This window comes from Balaenoptera ricei, chromosome 10, assembly GCF_028023285.1.
Source record: "Balaenoptera ricei isolate mBalRic1 chromosome 10, mBalRic1.hap2, whole genome shotgun sequence".
Classification (NCBI taxonomy): Eukaryota; Metazoa; Chordata; class Mammalia; order Artiodactyla; family Balaenopteridae; genus Balaenoptera; species Balaenoptera ricei.
The window spans coordinates 22,495,207-22,508,356 of record NC_082648.1 but is presented as its reverse complement, the minus strand read 5'-3'; the positions used below and the strand labels follow the sequence as shown (position 1 = coordinate 22,508,356).

General features: G+C 37.9%; 1 protein-coding gene across 4 annotated transcripts in view; it reads left to right on the top strand.

Annotated features, from left to right (window-relative positions):
* The window catches only part of ITPR2 (inositol 1,4,5-trisphosphate receptor type 2), a 524,073-nt gene that overhangs the window by 112,093 nt on the left and 398,830 nt on the right, over positions 1 to 13,150 (top strand). For all 4 annotated transcript variants that reach the window (XR_009505331.1, XM_059935504.1, XM_059935506.1 and 1 more), the window contains one exon: positions 3,356 to 3,451. Coding sequence is in view for 3 of the 4 variants with exons in the window: in XM_059935504.1 (XP_059791487.1) it covers positions 3,356 to 3,451 (96 nt within the window). In the remaining variant the exon portion in view is untranslated. The remainder of the gene's footprint in view (positions 1 to 3,355; positions 3,452 to 13,150) is intronic.

Below are 13,150 nucleotides of genomic sequence, written 5' to 3'. Positions count from 1 at the left end.
GTTAACTACAAACAACCTGATAAGTTCCATCTTGATTTAATGGACATCCAGACCCTACAGCAGTGGTTCTCAACCATTTCAAATTCATCACCCCTCTTTTACAGCATATATTTTGTTATACTTCCTCTATGTATGAAAATGAAATTCATATTTAATATTATTTTATAGTCTCATGATTAAAAGTTAATAAAATGCCCAAATTCTAATATAAAGGAGAAACAAAAGAAAAATAATTTGTATAAAACAATATGTATTTCAACATGTAAGTACCTACTTTAGAAGATAAAATATTTATATCTATCTTTGATGGACACATTTGGATTTGAGAGAAGTAGAAGAAGAGGATCAGAAGACATTCTATACAAGTACAGGAAAATGAAAGAGCAGAGGTAAATGTGTGCCCTCAAATAATATCTAGTATTAGGTGAAGTAATAACAGAATAGACTTATTTGTACATGATTTAAAAAAGAAATCACTATAATTGAAATAGGGATAATGAGGCAAATTCCAAACTATTGAAACAGAGAAAATGAGGAAGTATCATGTTTATGCAAATGAGCTGAGCCTTAATTATAAGTGAAGCGTCAAAATAATTCTCTAAGTTATGACATGGTTTAGAATAGAGATGAAATAGCACAAAAGCGTAGTTTTTTTTCTTGAAACCACACTCATGTTGAGGCATACTTTCAGTCTCTAGCATTCAGAAGAGACCATATCCTTCAATATATTTGGAGACCATATCCTTCAGTAAGTGAAGGGAATTGAGAAGGTCTGGGGAAAACAGCCACCACCAAAACTACATGATATTCTTCCCAGAAGCCTACCCCACAACTTCTCTTATCAGGGTAAGAGAAAGATTAACAGGCAACCAGAAGATAAATACATAATTAAAATACACATTTTCTTATCACTGTGCTTCCAAAATTTTCAAAATATAGGGATAGCAATAATGTGAAATATTATTTTAAAACTTTACTAGCAAAATACAGTGATGAAAAAGTCAGATAGCAACTTCCCTGCATTTCACGTGTCTCTGTCTATTTAATGTTTGGTTCTAAGTCTGTTAAAAGGAGTTTTGAATCTCTCCTCTTATATATTTACCATTATTTTTATAGCTTTTGCTGTAATTGTACCTCTGCACTGAAATCCTTTCCAACAAAATGCGTGGTTGGAAATGATGCGTCCCATTGAGCAGTCAGAATGGAGAGAGTGAATAGATTATTCAATAATTTTGAGGCAGTGTCTTGGATTCATTTAAACTTCCTTCTCCATAGTGAATTTCTCTAAAATTATTCGCCTTTTCATATAACTTGATGTAAAAGCTTTCTAGTATGATTACATGTTAAAGCATTACCAGTTTATATTTGTGGTAGGTTTATTTCTGCAATACTATGGGACGTTTCTGTATTGTGCGCTGCATCAGCCAGGCTTCAGTCAGGAAGACTGAGCATCAGGTGTTTCAGGCAGAGAGGTATTTAATACAGGAAATTAGGTTTCAACGTTGTTGGAAGGACTGGGTGGGAGAAAGTGGGGCGGGGAATGTGGTCTTGTCTGAAGATCTGGCAGTGCCAGAAGCCACTCCTCCCTGTGCGAGCCTGCACAAGGCAGCTGCCACCACCTTTACTGAAGCCCTAAGAGGAGCCTCTCTTTCGCTTTCCTCTGCTTCCCGCCCCTGTGCTACAGGGGAGCACTTTGAAGGGCGGGGATGCTCCTGAGTGTTGTACACAATATCTAGCCTATGCTGAACTCTCCTGTGAATTGCAGGATAATTAATGTCTTGGCGACTGCCCATTCATGCCACTAGCATCCCTCCAAAATCACTGTGATACATGAAAACACCCTCCCTTCCCTATCTGCAAATTGTCCCCTAGGGAGCTGTACTACTGTTGCTAGACCCACTCGTGTATAGGACAGGAGTTCTTAGTCTGTGATTCATGGTGAGCTTCAAGTTATTTGTTAACCTCTAGCAGTGGTATACAAAAGGTGTGTGTGCGTATGTGTGTATGTGAGACAGCCACTTGATTTGATCAGATTCTTAAAGATATCTATGCCTCTCGCAAAAGGAGTAAGAGTTCAAACACTGACAAGATCACAGTAGCTGGTGGGATTAGCAAAGGATGGGTGGTAGAAGGTCGATGTGAGAACTGAGCTTTGAAGGATGGGCAAGTGTTTGGCTACAGGGGGAGCATTTTTGTAAGACTTCACCCACTTTGAAGTATTTTCATCATTACCTCATTGAGCTTTTGGAGTAGTGGAAGACATAGAGGAGCTGGAGTCTAGCAAAAGGCATTAGAAAGTCCTGTACGTTAGCACCCAGAATTTGATGCTGGGGTTGGAGGCAAACAGTATGAACGAGAAGAAGGAGGCAAAGAGTATTAATCTGTTGGAGAATAGTGGGAACTTACCTGAGTACTCTAATATGCGTTATGATATTTAATCTTCACAACAATCCTATGAATTAAACCCACCTGGTACATGAAGAAGCAGGCTTGAAGATGTTACGTTACTTGCTGTGATCATACCGTAGTAACTGGTGGAGCTGGGACTCATAAACAGTCGTCTTTGGACTGGAAAGCCTGAGCTTTGCTACAGCACCGAGCCACCTGTCGTTAAGTGACAGTTGCAGACCCCACTTTCATTCCCAGTGAGCCTAGTGGCTCAGCATCTGGGGCAAGACAGGTTTCTAGGACAGGCATCAAAGGACATGGTGTTAGTAAACAGGCAACACATGGAAAGGGCCAGGAAGTAAGTTAATCCAGACCTCCAGGCCTTGGCGTTTATGGTTCTCTCTGCCTGGAATGATCTCTTCCAATCTCTCTGCATGACTGTCTCATTCTTATCCACCAGAGTGCCCATGCTGATTGCCGTATTGATCGAAAGTAGCCTACTCTAGGTACCCAGTCATGTGCTCTATTTAGTTCCTCCTGGCACTTGCCAAATCGTATTCATTGAAAGCTCTGGTCTTATTCATTACTGCGGTCCCTGCTGCCTAGAAGAGTACCTGACACGTGGTAGGCAACAGATTCATTCATAATCTGTTGAATGAATGAATAAGAAACGTGGGGAAACCCCACCGTATTTCCAGTTTTGGCCCGGGAAACATGTCTTTTGAAGTAAGGCATCTGTATTTGCAGCTGTGAGGTGGGAGAATCATGCAAGCCCAGTGAGTTAACTGTGCAATTACTCATTTATGGGGAATTTTGTTTTTCTGCCACATTGTCCTCCTGAAAACGTATATTAGATCTGACAAGTTTAGCATGAACAGGCGGGCACCCCATGTAAACTGTTGGCATTTGCTGGCCAGGAACATGCATGTCTTTTAGCCATTATTTTCGTTTCTCTTTTTGTCTGTAGGTAGTTCATCATGACCCATGCCGTGGAGGTGCAGGACAATGGAACAGCTTGTTCAGGTTTAAACATCTTGCAACCGGGAACTATTTAGCTGCAGAGGTAAGATGAATGGATATAGTGCTGTTAAATCTCTGATTCTGAAATAGTGGAACAGGCAATACAGAAGATGTTGTATTTGAAGAAACAGTTATTATGCACATTTCATCATTGCCTGTCGTGTTCTGGATTGGCATGTCAGTTGTTCTCAAAATGTAAATATTAGTTAAAACCTTAAAATAATTTTTGTCTTGAAAATGAAAACAGCAGCTACCACCACAACAGAACCGTGTGGTTAGTTTGCTGTACGGGCATCTGGAAGGCGGTATCTGATTTGCATCTGTGTGGGATCCATCCTGAGATTTGCTATTTAGCTTCACTCTTTCAGAATGTCTGCGTTGGAGCCATGATCAGCGCATAGTCGATATGGTGTAGCCTAGATAGTTTCTGGTTGATCTTCTGTGGGTGTTCTTTTACTGGTGGGTGGCTTTCATTGTTCAAACCATTGGAGAAGGAAGGGGTTTTTCCTTGAGATACTGCACTGTCCTAAAGCTGTCAATAAAAATGGTAAAAACTTAGAAAGGTCTTTTCTTTCTCCACTAAATGCATGTTGACAATCAGAATGAAGGGTAGGTAGATACAATAGTACAGATGTTTTAGCAATGATTTAATTAAAGTTTGGTTATCTGGTTTAAAACTAATTTTGAAAATATTTGATTTATTTTTTTAAGTTAGTTATTCTTAAATCTTTTTTGTAATTGAAGTGTAGTTGATTTACAATATTGTGTTAGTTTCACGTGTACAGCAAAATGATTGTTATACATACATATATATATGTATCTACTTATATTCTTTTTTCAATTCTTTTCCATTATAGGTTATTACAAGATATTGAATATAGTTCCCTGTGCTATACAGTAAATCCTTGTTGTTTATCTATTTTATATATGGTAGTGTATAGAAAATACGTTTTCAGATGTATGAAAATGTCCATTCATTCTACTCTCCTCAACTCTGTTTTTCAATTTAGAGTTTCTTCTGGGATTCTAAACCAAAATTTGGTGTTGGAATTTTTAGTATTACTAAAAATTTGTATAAACATGCTGACCCCAGTCTAAGCTGGAACTCAACCCTATTACTCTCTCCATCATGTTAATCTGTGATGATTTTCTTTATAGTACTTCCCACGAACTCACTTATCGTAAATTTTATTTTTTTGACTTTCTCTGTCATAATGGACACTCCCTGAAGGCAGGGATTTTTTTTTTGTAACATCACCACTGTGTACCCAGCACTTATGACAGTGCCTGGTACTTCAAAAGCATTTGGTGAATATTTTTTGAATGAATGAATATGAAGAAGCTATTCAGGCTTCTCTAAGCTTAGAGAATGGGAAGAAGAAAATTTCGGGATTTGTGTCTGAGAGGCATTTGGAGCCATATTTGGGCAAATTAATCTCTCTAAACTCCCATTTCCTCCCCTGGAAAATGGGGATAATCACAATATTTGTATAATAAGAATATTAAGAGAATGAAATGAGGTGAAGTGCTTGGCATCATGTGTGACCATGGTAAGCATCCAAGAAGGGATGCCGGCATGATTAATTTTATAATATGATAAGTAGAGATTGTTCTTGCTTTTATAAATATCTGACTCAATTTTAATGAGTCTGCTCGACTAAATGAAATAGAGCTTTGGAATTTATGGGCTGCTTGTACCATAAATGTTTCGAAGTAACTGTTCTGGAAAAGTAACCCTTTGAAAAATTAAGCAGTAAGGTAAGAGAATCTTGTCTAAAATAAGAATTAGAAAAGTCTACTGGATGTCCTATAAAAGATTAGAAATTAGTATTACAATTCTTTTGGTGATGGGGAGGCACTCAATAGCAACACACCTTTGGTAGAGGGGGCCAGGGAGGTACAAGGAAGGGCAGCTGCTTGATGGACGAGGAAGGCAGACGGGGAAGAGTGGGAAGCGTGTTCAGGCAATGAGGGCGAGGAGGTATGTGGCATTGTACATTTCCCATGGATAATTCATGTATCACACGTAAGATGTGTGTGAGTTTAGAAGTGGTGCTAGAAGGTGGGAAGGGAGTGCTGGGGCCAGAAATGGAGGGCAGCTGTTTTTTTTCTGGCCATGGATATTAAGCCAAGGAGAATGGGTTTTATATGTAACTTAAAGAGCAGTGTTCTAAATAATTTGTGTTCAGAGCAGACCCCTCCAGAGTGGCACTGTCCAATATGGTAGCCACCAGCCACACATTGGTTATTTAAATTAAAGTTAATATCCTTAAAATTAAGTAAAATTAGAAAGACCGGCAGCCTGAGAAGTCATAGAAGCAACTGGAAAATCAAATGGGCTGAGTCATAGATGCCAGGCAAGGGAAGATAAGAGTTTCAGCAAGGAGGGGAACGCTACCGAAAAGGTCAGGAACAAAATGTCTTTACAATATTTGGCAAGAATAGGGTCATCTGTGACTTCACTGAGAGCATTTTTAATGGAAACCGGAATGCAGGGGTTGGAGGAAGGGATGAGGAAGTCAGGAAGCAGAAAGAAGTGCTGACTGAGTTTTCATATAGTGACTGCGAAGGGGGAGAAATATTAATAAAAGGAGAGTAAGAGTCCAGTTAGACAGACTTTTATGAAGTTGCTTTAGAAAAAGTAAGGTGGATCAGCTCTTTTTGTATTAAAAGGGAAGGACCTATCACAGGGCAGGATTTGGCGCTGTATTACTCTTCTCCCCCAGCTTTTCCACTCTCAGCACACCGATTTATAATTTAAAATATTAATTTAATGTGCTTGAGGCACCCCTGGTAAATTGGATGATGTAATTTTTGAATTGCCTTTGAGTTTATGGTGTTTATATTGTCCAGTGTGGCAAAGAGGGCCTAGAGCAGTGGGAAGAAAAGTCCCAGGTAGACCACTCACAATCTCTCTGCCTTTAAGCAAATAGTTAACCTCTCTGAACTTCAGTTCCCTTGTGTGTAAACAAGGTGATAATATATATTACATGGGATTTTTTGGAATTAAGGAATATCTTGTGAATTTTCAGCACCTTGTACATAAAAGGTATTCAGTAAGTGTTAGGTCCCTTCACTTCCACTGGGAGGAAGGAGACAGAAAATATGTAGTAGTGTTTATTATTATTATTTTAAAATTTATTTTTATTTTCCAGAACTGACATTTCTTTGTCAATCAGATAACTTAATGGGGAAAAAAGTTGAGAGGCTCACCACTGGCTACCTTGTGCCTAGAACAGTGTCTGACATTTAATTTACATTCAGTAAATAATGGATAGTCTAATGAATGAATCATAGAGACAAGGAGGTGCACATCCAATCATTTCACTTTACAGAAAAGGAAACCCAGACTCAAAGAGGTGATTTATTTTGTCCAAAGTTAAAAAACAAGATTAATGATAGTATCCAGGCTGAATGCGACACTTGCCTTGCTTGGTTCATCCGTTATCAGTGGTTCTCAGCCGAGGGTGATCTTGTCCCCAGGGGATATTTGGCAATGTCTGGAGACATTTTTATTGTCTCTGTTGGGGAGAGGTGGCTCCTGGCATCTAGTGGGTAGAGGCTAGGGATGCAGCTAAACATCCTATAATGTGCAGGACAGACCCCACAACAAAGAATTATCTGGCCCCAAATGCCAGTAGTGCCAATGTTGAGAAAACCTGATCTCTGTTATACTGAAATTACTCAACCTTTTATTGACAGTCTACTAGGTGGAAGCACTACTTTGTTATTGTGAAAAAACCAAAGATGATTAACATTTTGTCCTTGTTCTTTAAGAATTTGCAATCTAGAGGAGAATTAGATTAACTCATCACTAGGGCATCTCTTTTGCAATTGTTTCCAGCACACATAAACATCTGAGATAACTGGTTTTGTGTAATGTTTACATTATTAACATCTATAGAAGACCATGATAAATCTCACAGTAAGTTTAAAGGGCTGCAACCTTAAGTGTAAGCATAGGTGAGAAAAAACACCTAAAATTTTTACTTACACTTCCTTGACATGATATTCTGTTTAACCAGTACTTACTGGGTGGCTAAGTTATTCAGAAAAATGTAATAAGCTTATTGTTTGTTTGTTTAGAAATGAAGGGGGAACTAACTAAAGAAAATCAGACCATTCGTATGATGAAGATTCTGTAGTCTAAATATAGAGACAAAACACATAAATTGCAAGCTATTCAAGAATAGCACCATATTTTGTGTGTGTATATGTGTGTGAATTGTGGAAGACATCTAGGAATTAGGACAGTGATATAACACTGTTTAGATTTCTCTCTGAGTTACTAAAGTGAACCAACATTTAGAAATGGACCCTTATTCAATTTGAATATCTCTAACAGTATTGTCTTAGGGAATTCAAGGTTTATTTTTGAGTAATATGCAGTGCTAGAAACTCATGGACAAAATGTGGAACAAAGTATTTAGTTATGAATTAGGTAATCAGGGCATTTGTGGCTGCATCAGATAATGCATTGCAGTACTGTATTATTAGGCTGTCTTCCTATAATGTCAGTTTCTGTGGACCATACAAGAAATTAGGTGACATGAGGGGAAAGTAAACAGTCATGTATTTTTGCTTTTAATATACAGGACAGTTTTGCTTTTAATGTCAGCACACTCTGTGCCATTTTGCTAAAGATCTTTTTCTTGTATCACCTTATTGGTTCAGGAGAGTTCACAACCATGTCTGTGGGGCAGAAAGTAAATTTATCATATTTTGAATAGGATAATATGGGAGCCTTAGTAAATAGTTCTTCTACAGCCATGGGGAGAATGATAAATCAAATATCATAATTTCTGATCTGCTGCATTTTCTTTCTTTGGATATTATTAAAGCAATAACCTTTGATGATCCTTTCCAAAACAAGATGGAGGGACTAGTGCAAAATAATTTTGTTAAAGATTTTATAGTTGCCCTTTTAAAGACTGCTAGCTTATTTGTTTGTAGATAGTCCGGACTTCCACCAGATGGCAGTAAACACTTATTTCCTAACTATACAGTAGTCTTTGGATTTAATTAATTAGGTAAAAACTTTGTACTCAAGAACCTGTACATTAGCATAGAATCTTATGCATATTAGGGCTGTAGCTTTAAGTAGCCCAATGTTTAGTTCTCTATCAAATGTACCAGCCATAATACATGAAAAGGGACTCTCTCTCTCACTCTCTCTTTCTCTCTCTCTCTCTATATATAAACACACACATATCACACACATATATATATACATAGACATACAATATTTATATATAATAGAGGAATATACATACCAGACCCTATACACATGTATAAATATATATCAAAATAGAAATGATGCCTGGCACATATAAGCATACAGTAAAGGTTATTTTTCCCTTCTGTTCTTTTCTAGACCTAACAATCAGCATAATAGGTTGGCTCTGAAATGCCTGGTCATTCGAAAGAGGAACATATTATTATTTACAAATCCACATGTGATGACTTTATAACTTCAATGATATATATAATAAAAACTGATCAAAAGACATTTCATTATAAAAAAGTAACATTTTTTTTTACGAAAATGAACAAAAATTATGGACTTACAACTTGTGGTCTGCTTCTTGCTATTGTTAGAGGGACAGTTGCAGCTGTCTTTAATTTGATAAGTGGTACAACCGTGACTTTCTCTCTCTAGGTGTTCATGGTATTACTCTCTCTCTCTCTCTGCTGCTTTTCTATTCTGACTTAGTCACACTCTCTACCGGACTTCATTCTGGTCGTCTTTGGCCTCTTAAGTGAGGACTCCCTTCAGAGCTTAGTGGTGGCTGTTTGCTCTTTCTCTTCTCTGTCACTCACTCCCGTGGCTGCAGTGGGTCGTGACTTTGATCTCGGGTATCCTACTGCCACTGAAACTCAATAATCATATCTAAGATGGAACTGTTTCCCCACAGAGAGTGAATTTTCTTAGCTCTGGGTTAAAAACTTGGGAGTCACGATAAACGTGTTTTTCTCTCTCAGTTTATGCATTCAGGTTCTCCTGACTCTGTCTCCGCAAAATCTTTTGCATCTGCTTTCTCCTTTCCATTTCAGCATTGATATCGTTGGGGCTCTGCCACCTCTTACGTGAACCCCACACTTGGTTACTTTGCTTCTTTCATCATCTGTCTCTGTCTCCTACTAATTATGGCCAAGTGAGGATTTTTAATGCACTGTTTCTGCAGACATTTTCCCAGTGATATTCAAAATCTTTCTGAAGATGCAAACCCTTTAGCCTGTGGCAAAAAGCCCCATTGGCCCGGCCTCTTCCTACCTTGGATCACACCAGTCCTCGTTATGGAGGTGGGAGGGAAGTTATATGCTATCAGGACTAAAAGATGTAGCTTTGGAGCCCTCAGACCTGTGCTTCTGAATAACCCTGCCGCTCGCCAGCAGTGTGACTGTGCATGGGGTACTTCACTTGACGCCTCCTCTGGAAAATGGGGCTAAGGGTCCCTTCTAATAGGATAATTATATGGGGAAATGAATGAGCTTTAAAAGCATATAAAAAGTATTCCGTAAATGACATTTATGGGTCTTCTCTCATCAAGGCTCATTTTCTCACCTATTTGGCATTGGCTCTGCCTGAACTGCCTGTCCTGTTTACCCCCTCTTCCTTCTTCTTCTTTTTTTTTTTTTTTGCAGTTTTAATTTTTATTTTCTTTTTTAACTTTTATTTTATATTGGAGTGTAGCTGATTTACAATGTTGTGTTAGTTTCAGGTGTACAGCAAAGTGATTTAGTTATACATATACATATATCTATTCTTTTTCAGATCATTTTCCCATATAGGTTATTACAGAATATTGAGCAGAGTTCCCTGTGCTATCCAGTAGGTCCTTGTTGAGAATCAATTTTATATAGATAATCTTTCCTTCTCTCCCAGTCATATTGAATAATTCTACCTATCCTTCAAGGCTTCGCTCATATGCTACCTTCTCCATGAATAATTCTTCAATAAATTTGCCCACCACAGATCCCTCCTTCTTCTGACCTATATTATTTATAAATTATGCATTCCTGTCTTATATCTCTTGTCACATTCTATTTTGTATTACTGCTAACTGTATTTATGTCTTCTCTTCCCTCCTAGATTGTAAGGTCTTGTGGTCAGGGACCATATTCTCTTTGTCTTTGCTAAAATACCATATGCCACCATGCTTTGTCCATTATAGATGTTCTATTAATATTTATTGAATAAATAATTGAGTAGCATATTAGATCTCTCTCTCTCCAATGCCAGATTTATAATTTATTTTTTAACATAAGGAAATATTTCCTTTAAACCCCTAAAAGATTCAGGAACCTCCACATCACTATGTCTTTTTTCCCCGTCTTTAGAAATGTATTTTTTGGATTCATCCTTAGTCTAATTACTTAATTACTGTGGTTATTATGGTTAGAGTAGGAAATCAGCAGTATAATTAAAACATATAGTAAAGCGTATATTTACTTGGCCTTTAGTTAATATTGGTGAATTTATGTAGCCATAAATTTGTTTGGTTGCTTCCTCCTCCTCTTTCTCTTTCCTTGTCTTCCGGGTCTTCTTCTCCTCCTTCTCATTATTATCACTTTAATGAATTTACTGAAGCAATAATTTTATTTATTTTTTAATATATTTTAAAAAATTTTATCTATTTGGCTGCATCAGGTCTTAGTTGCGGCACGCGGGATCTTTCACTGCGGTGCACAGGCTTCTCTCTAGTTGTGGTCCGCGGGCTTAGTTGCCCCGCAGCATGTGGGATCTTAGCTCCCCGACCAGGGATCGAACCCACGTCCCCTGCATTGGAAGGCAGATTCTTAACCACTGGACCACGAGGGAAGTCCCTGAAGCAATAATTTTATATAAAAAAGACCACATTGCAGCCTGTGAGACACAAGATGAGGCGAAATCTAACTGATCGGCACCGTCTTTAGTATTGTTGCCGAAGACATGAATATATAAAATTTAATGACATGTAATTAGTATGATTAGGCTTCAGTCATAGACTTTCCTCTTTTACAGATGAGGACCCTGAGTTCCATGGAGGTTAGGCGACCTTTCCTAAGGCCCATGGCATTTCATTCCAGACCAGAGTCTGGAATCCGGTTCCACACACATCCCTCAGGAACTGAACTGGGTGATCCTAAAAGGGTGAAATGTGTGAAGACAATTTTAGAAAGTAACATTGTCTTTAAGGTAGAATATGACCTCTGTCTTAAAGGGCATACATGACTCCTGTTTGACTTAGGTACGTTAATTCCTGTTTCTGTACACATTATAGTTATGGATATGTCATGGCTTCCAGCATGAAGTTAATATACTTTACAGTGTCTTTAACCAACTAGTCTAACTGCTTGCTGAATGAAAACTTTGACCATAAGGTATATCCTGGTTAAACATGTTACATATCTTTTGAATATAATTTAGCTATAATTTTAGTATGTATTTTTTAATTTAAAAAGAAAAGTCTGAATTCTTCAAACCGAAAACAAAAGAATATAACACAGTGATCCTTTTTTTTTTTTAAAGTCACTTTATTTTATTTTTATTTGGCTGCACCACATGGCATGTGGGAATCTTAGTTCCCCGACAAGGGATCGAACCTGGGCCCTGGCAGTGAAAGCACCAATTCCTAACCAGTGGACCTCCAGGGAATTCCCTAAAACAGTGATCCTTGACTAAAAGAGCTAAATAAACCCCTTCTGTGCACTATGCTGACCTTTCATTACTACAGAGTAAAAGCGTGTCTTTTTGAGTTTGGTTAACCAGTAGACAGGAGGCCAGTTAATTCACTGTCTTTTCACTTTCTACCTTTCACTGTTGGATTCCAAAAGCAGGAATAATACTGTTTTGGAACTGATTCGTTTATTCATAATTCAAGGGAATTTAAGGAGCCTGAGGTACGCATCTCTATAGAAAAATAAAGTTAAACCTCAGATCTCCCCAATTGCTGGCCTAGCACCAACAGGCAACTTGTAACTGGATTCCTGTTTTATCATCCCTCCCCTACCCCCATTGTCTGTCTGCTCTGAAAACTGAAAGACTGCTGTCCATTGGCTCTTGGACTTGGTTCTGCCTTCCAGCCACTCCTCTCCCTTATACCCCCAGTCACTTTCCGATTTGTTTAACCACAGTTTAGCTTTGTCTGTTCTTAGATTTCATATAAATGGAGTCATACCATGTCTGGCTTCTTTCACTTTAAAATCGAGATGTAATTGACATATAACATTGTATTAGTTTCAGGTGTACAACATAATGACTTGAGATATATATATAACATATATATATATATATAGACATGATTACCACAGTAAATCTTGATATCACCACACATAGTTATAAATTTTTTTTCTTGTGATGAGAACTTTCAAGATCTACTCTCTTAGCAACTTTCAAATATGCAATTCAGTATTATTAAATGTAGTCACCATGCGCCGTCACATTACCAGGACTTATTTTCTTATAATTGGAAGTTCGTGCCTTTTGACCCCCTTCACCGATCTCTCCCACTCCCACCCCTGCCTCTGGTAACCACAAATCTGATCTCTGTTTCTATAAGTTCGTTTTCTGTTTGTTTGTTTTAGATTCCACATATAAGTGAGATCATACAGTATTTGCCTATCTCTGACTGACTTATTTCACTTAACATGACGCCCTCAAGGTCGATCCATGTTGTTGCAAATGGCAGGATTTCCTTCTTTTTTATGGCTGAATAGTATTCCATGGTATATATTTTTGAGATCCACCCTTGTTGTGTAC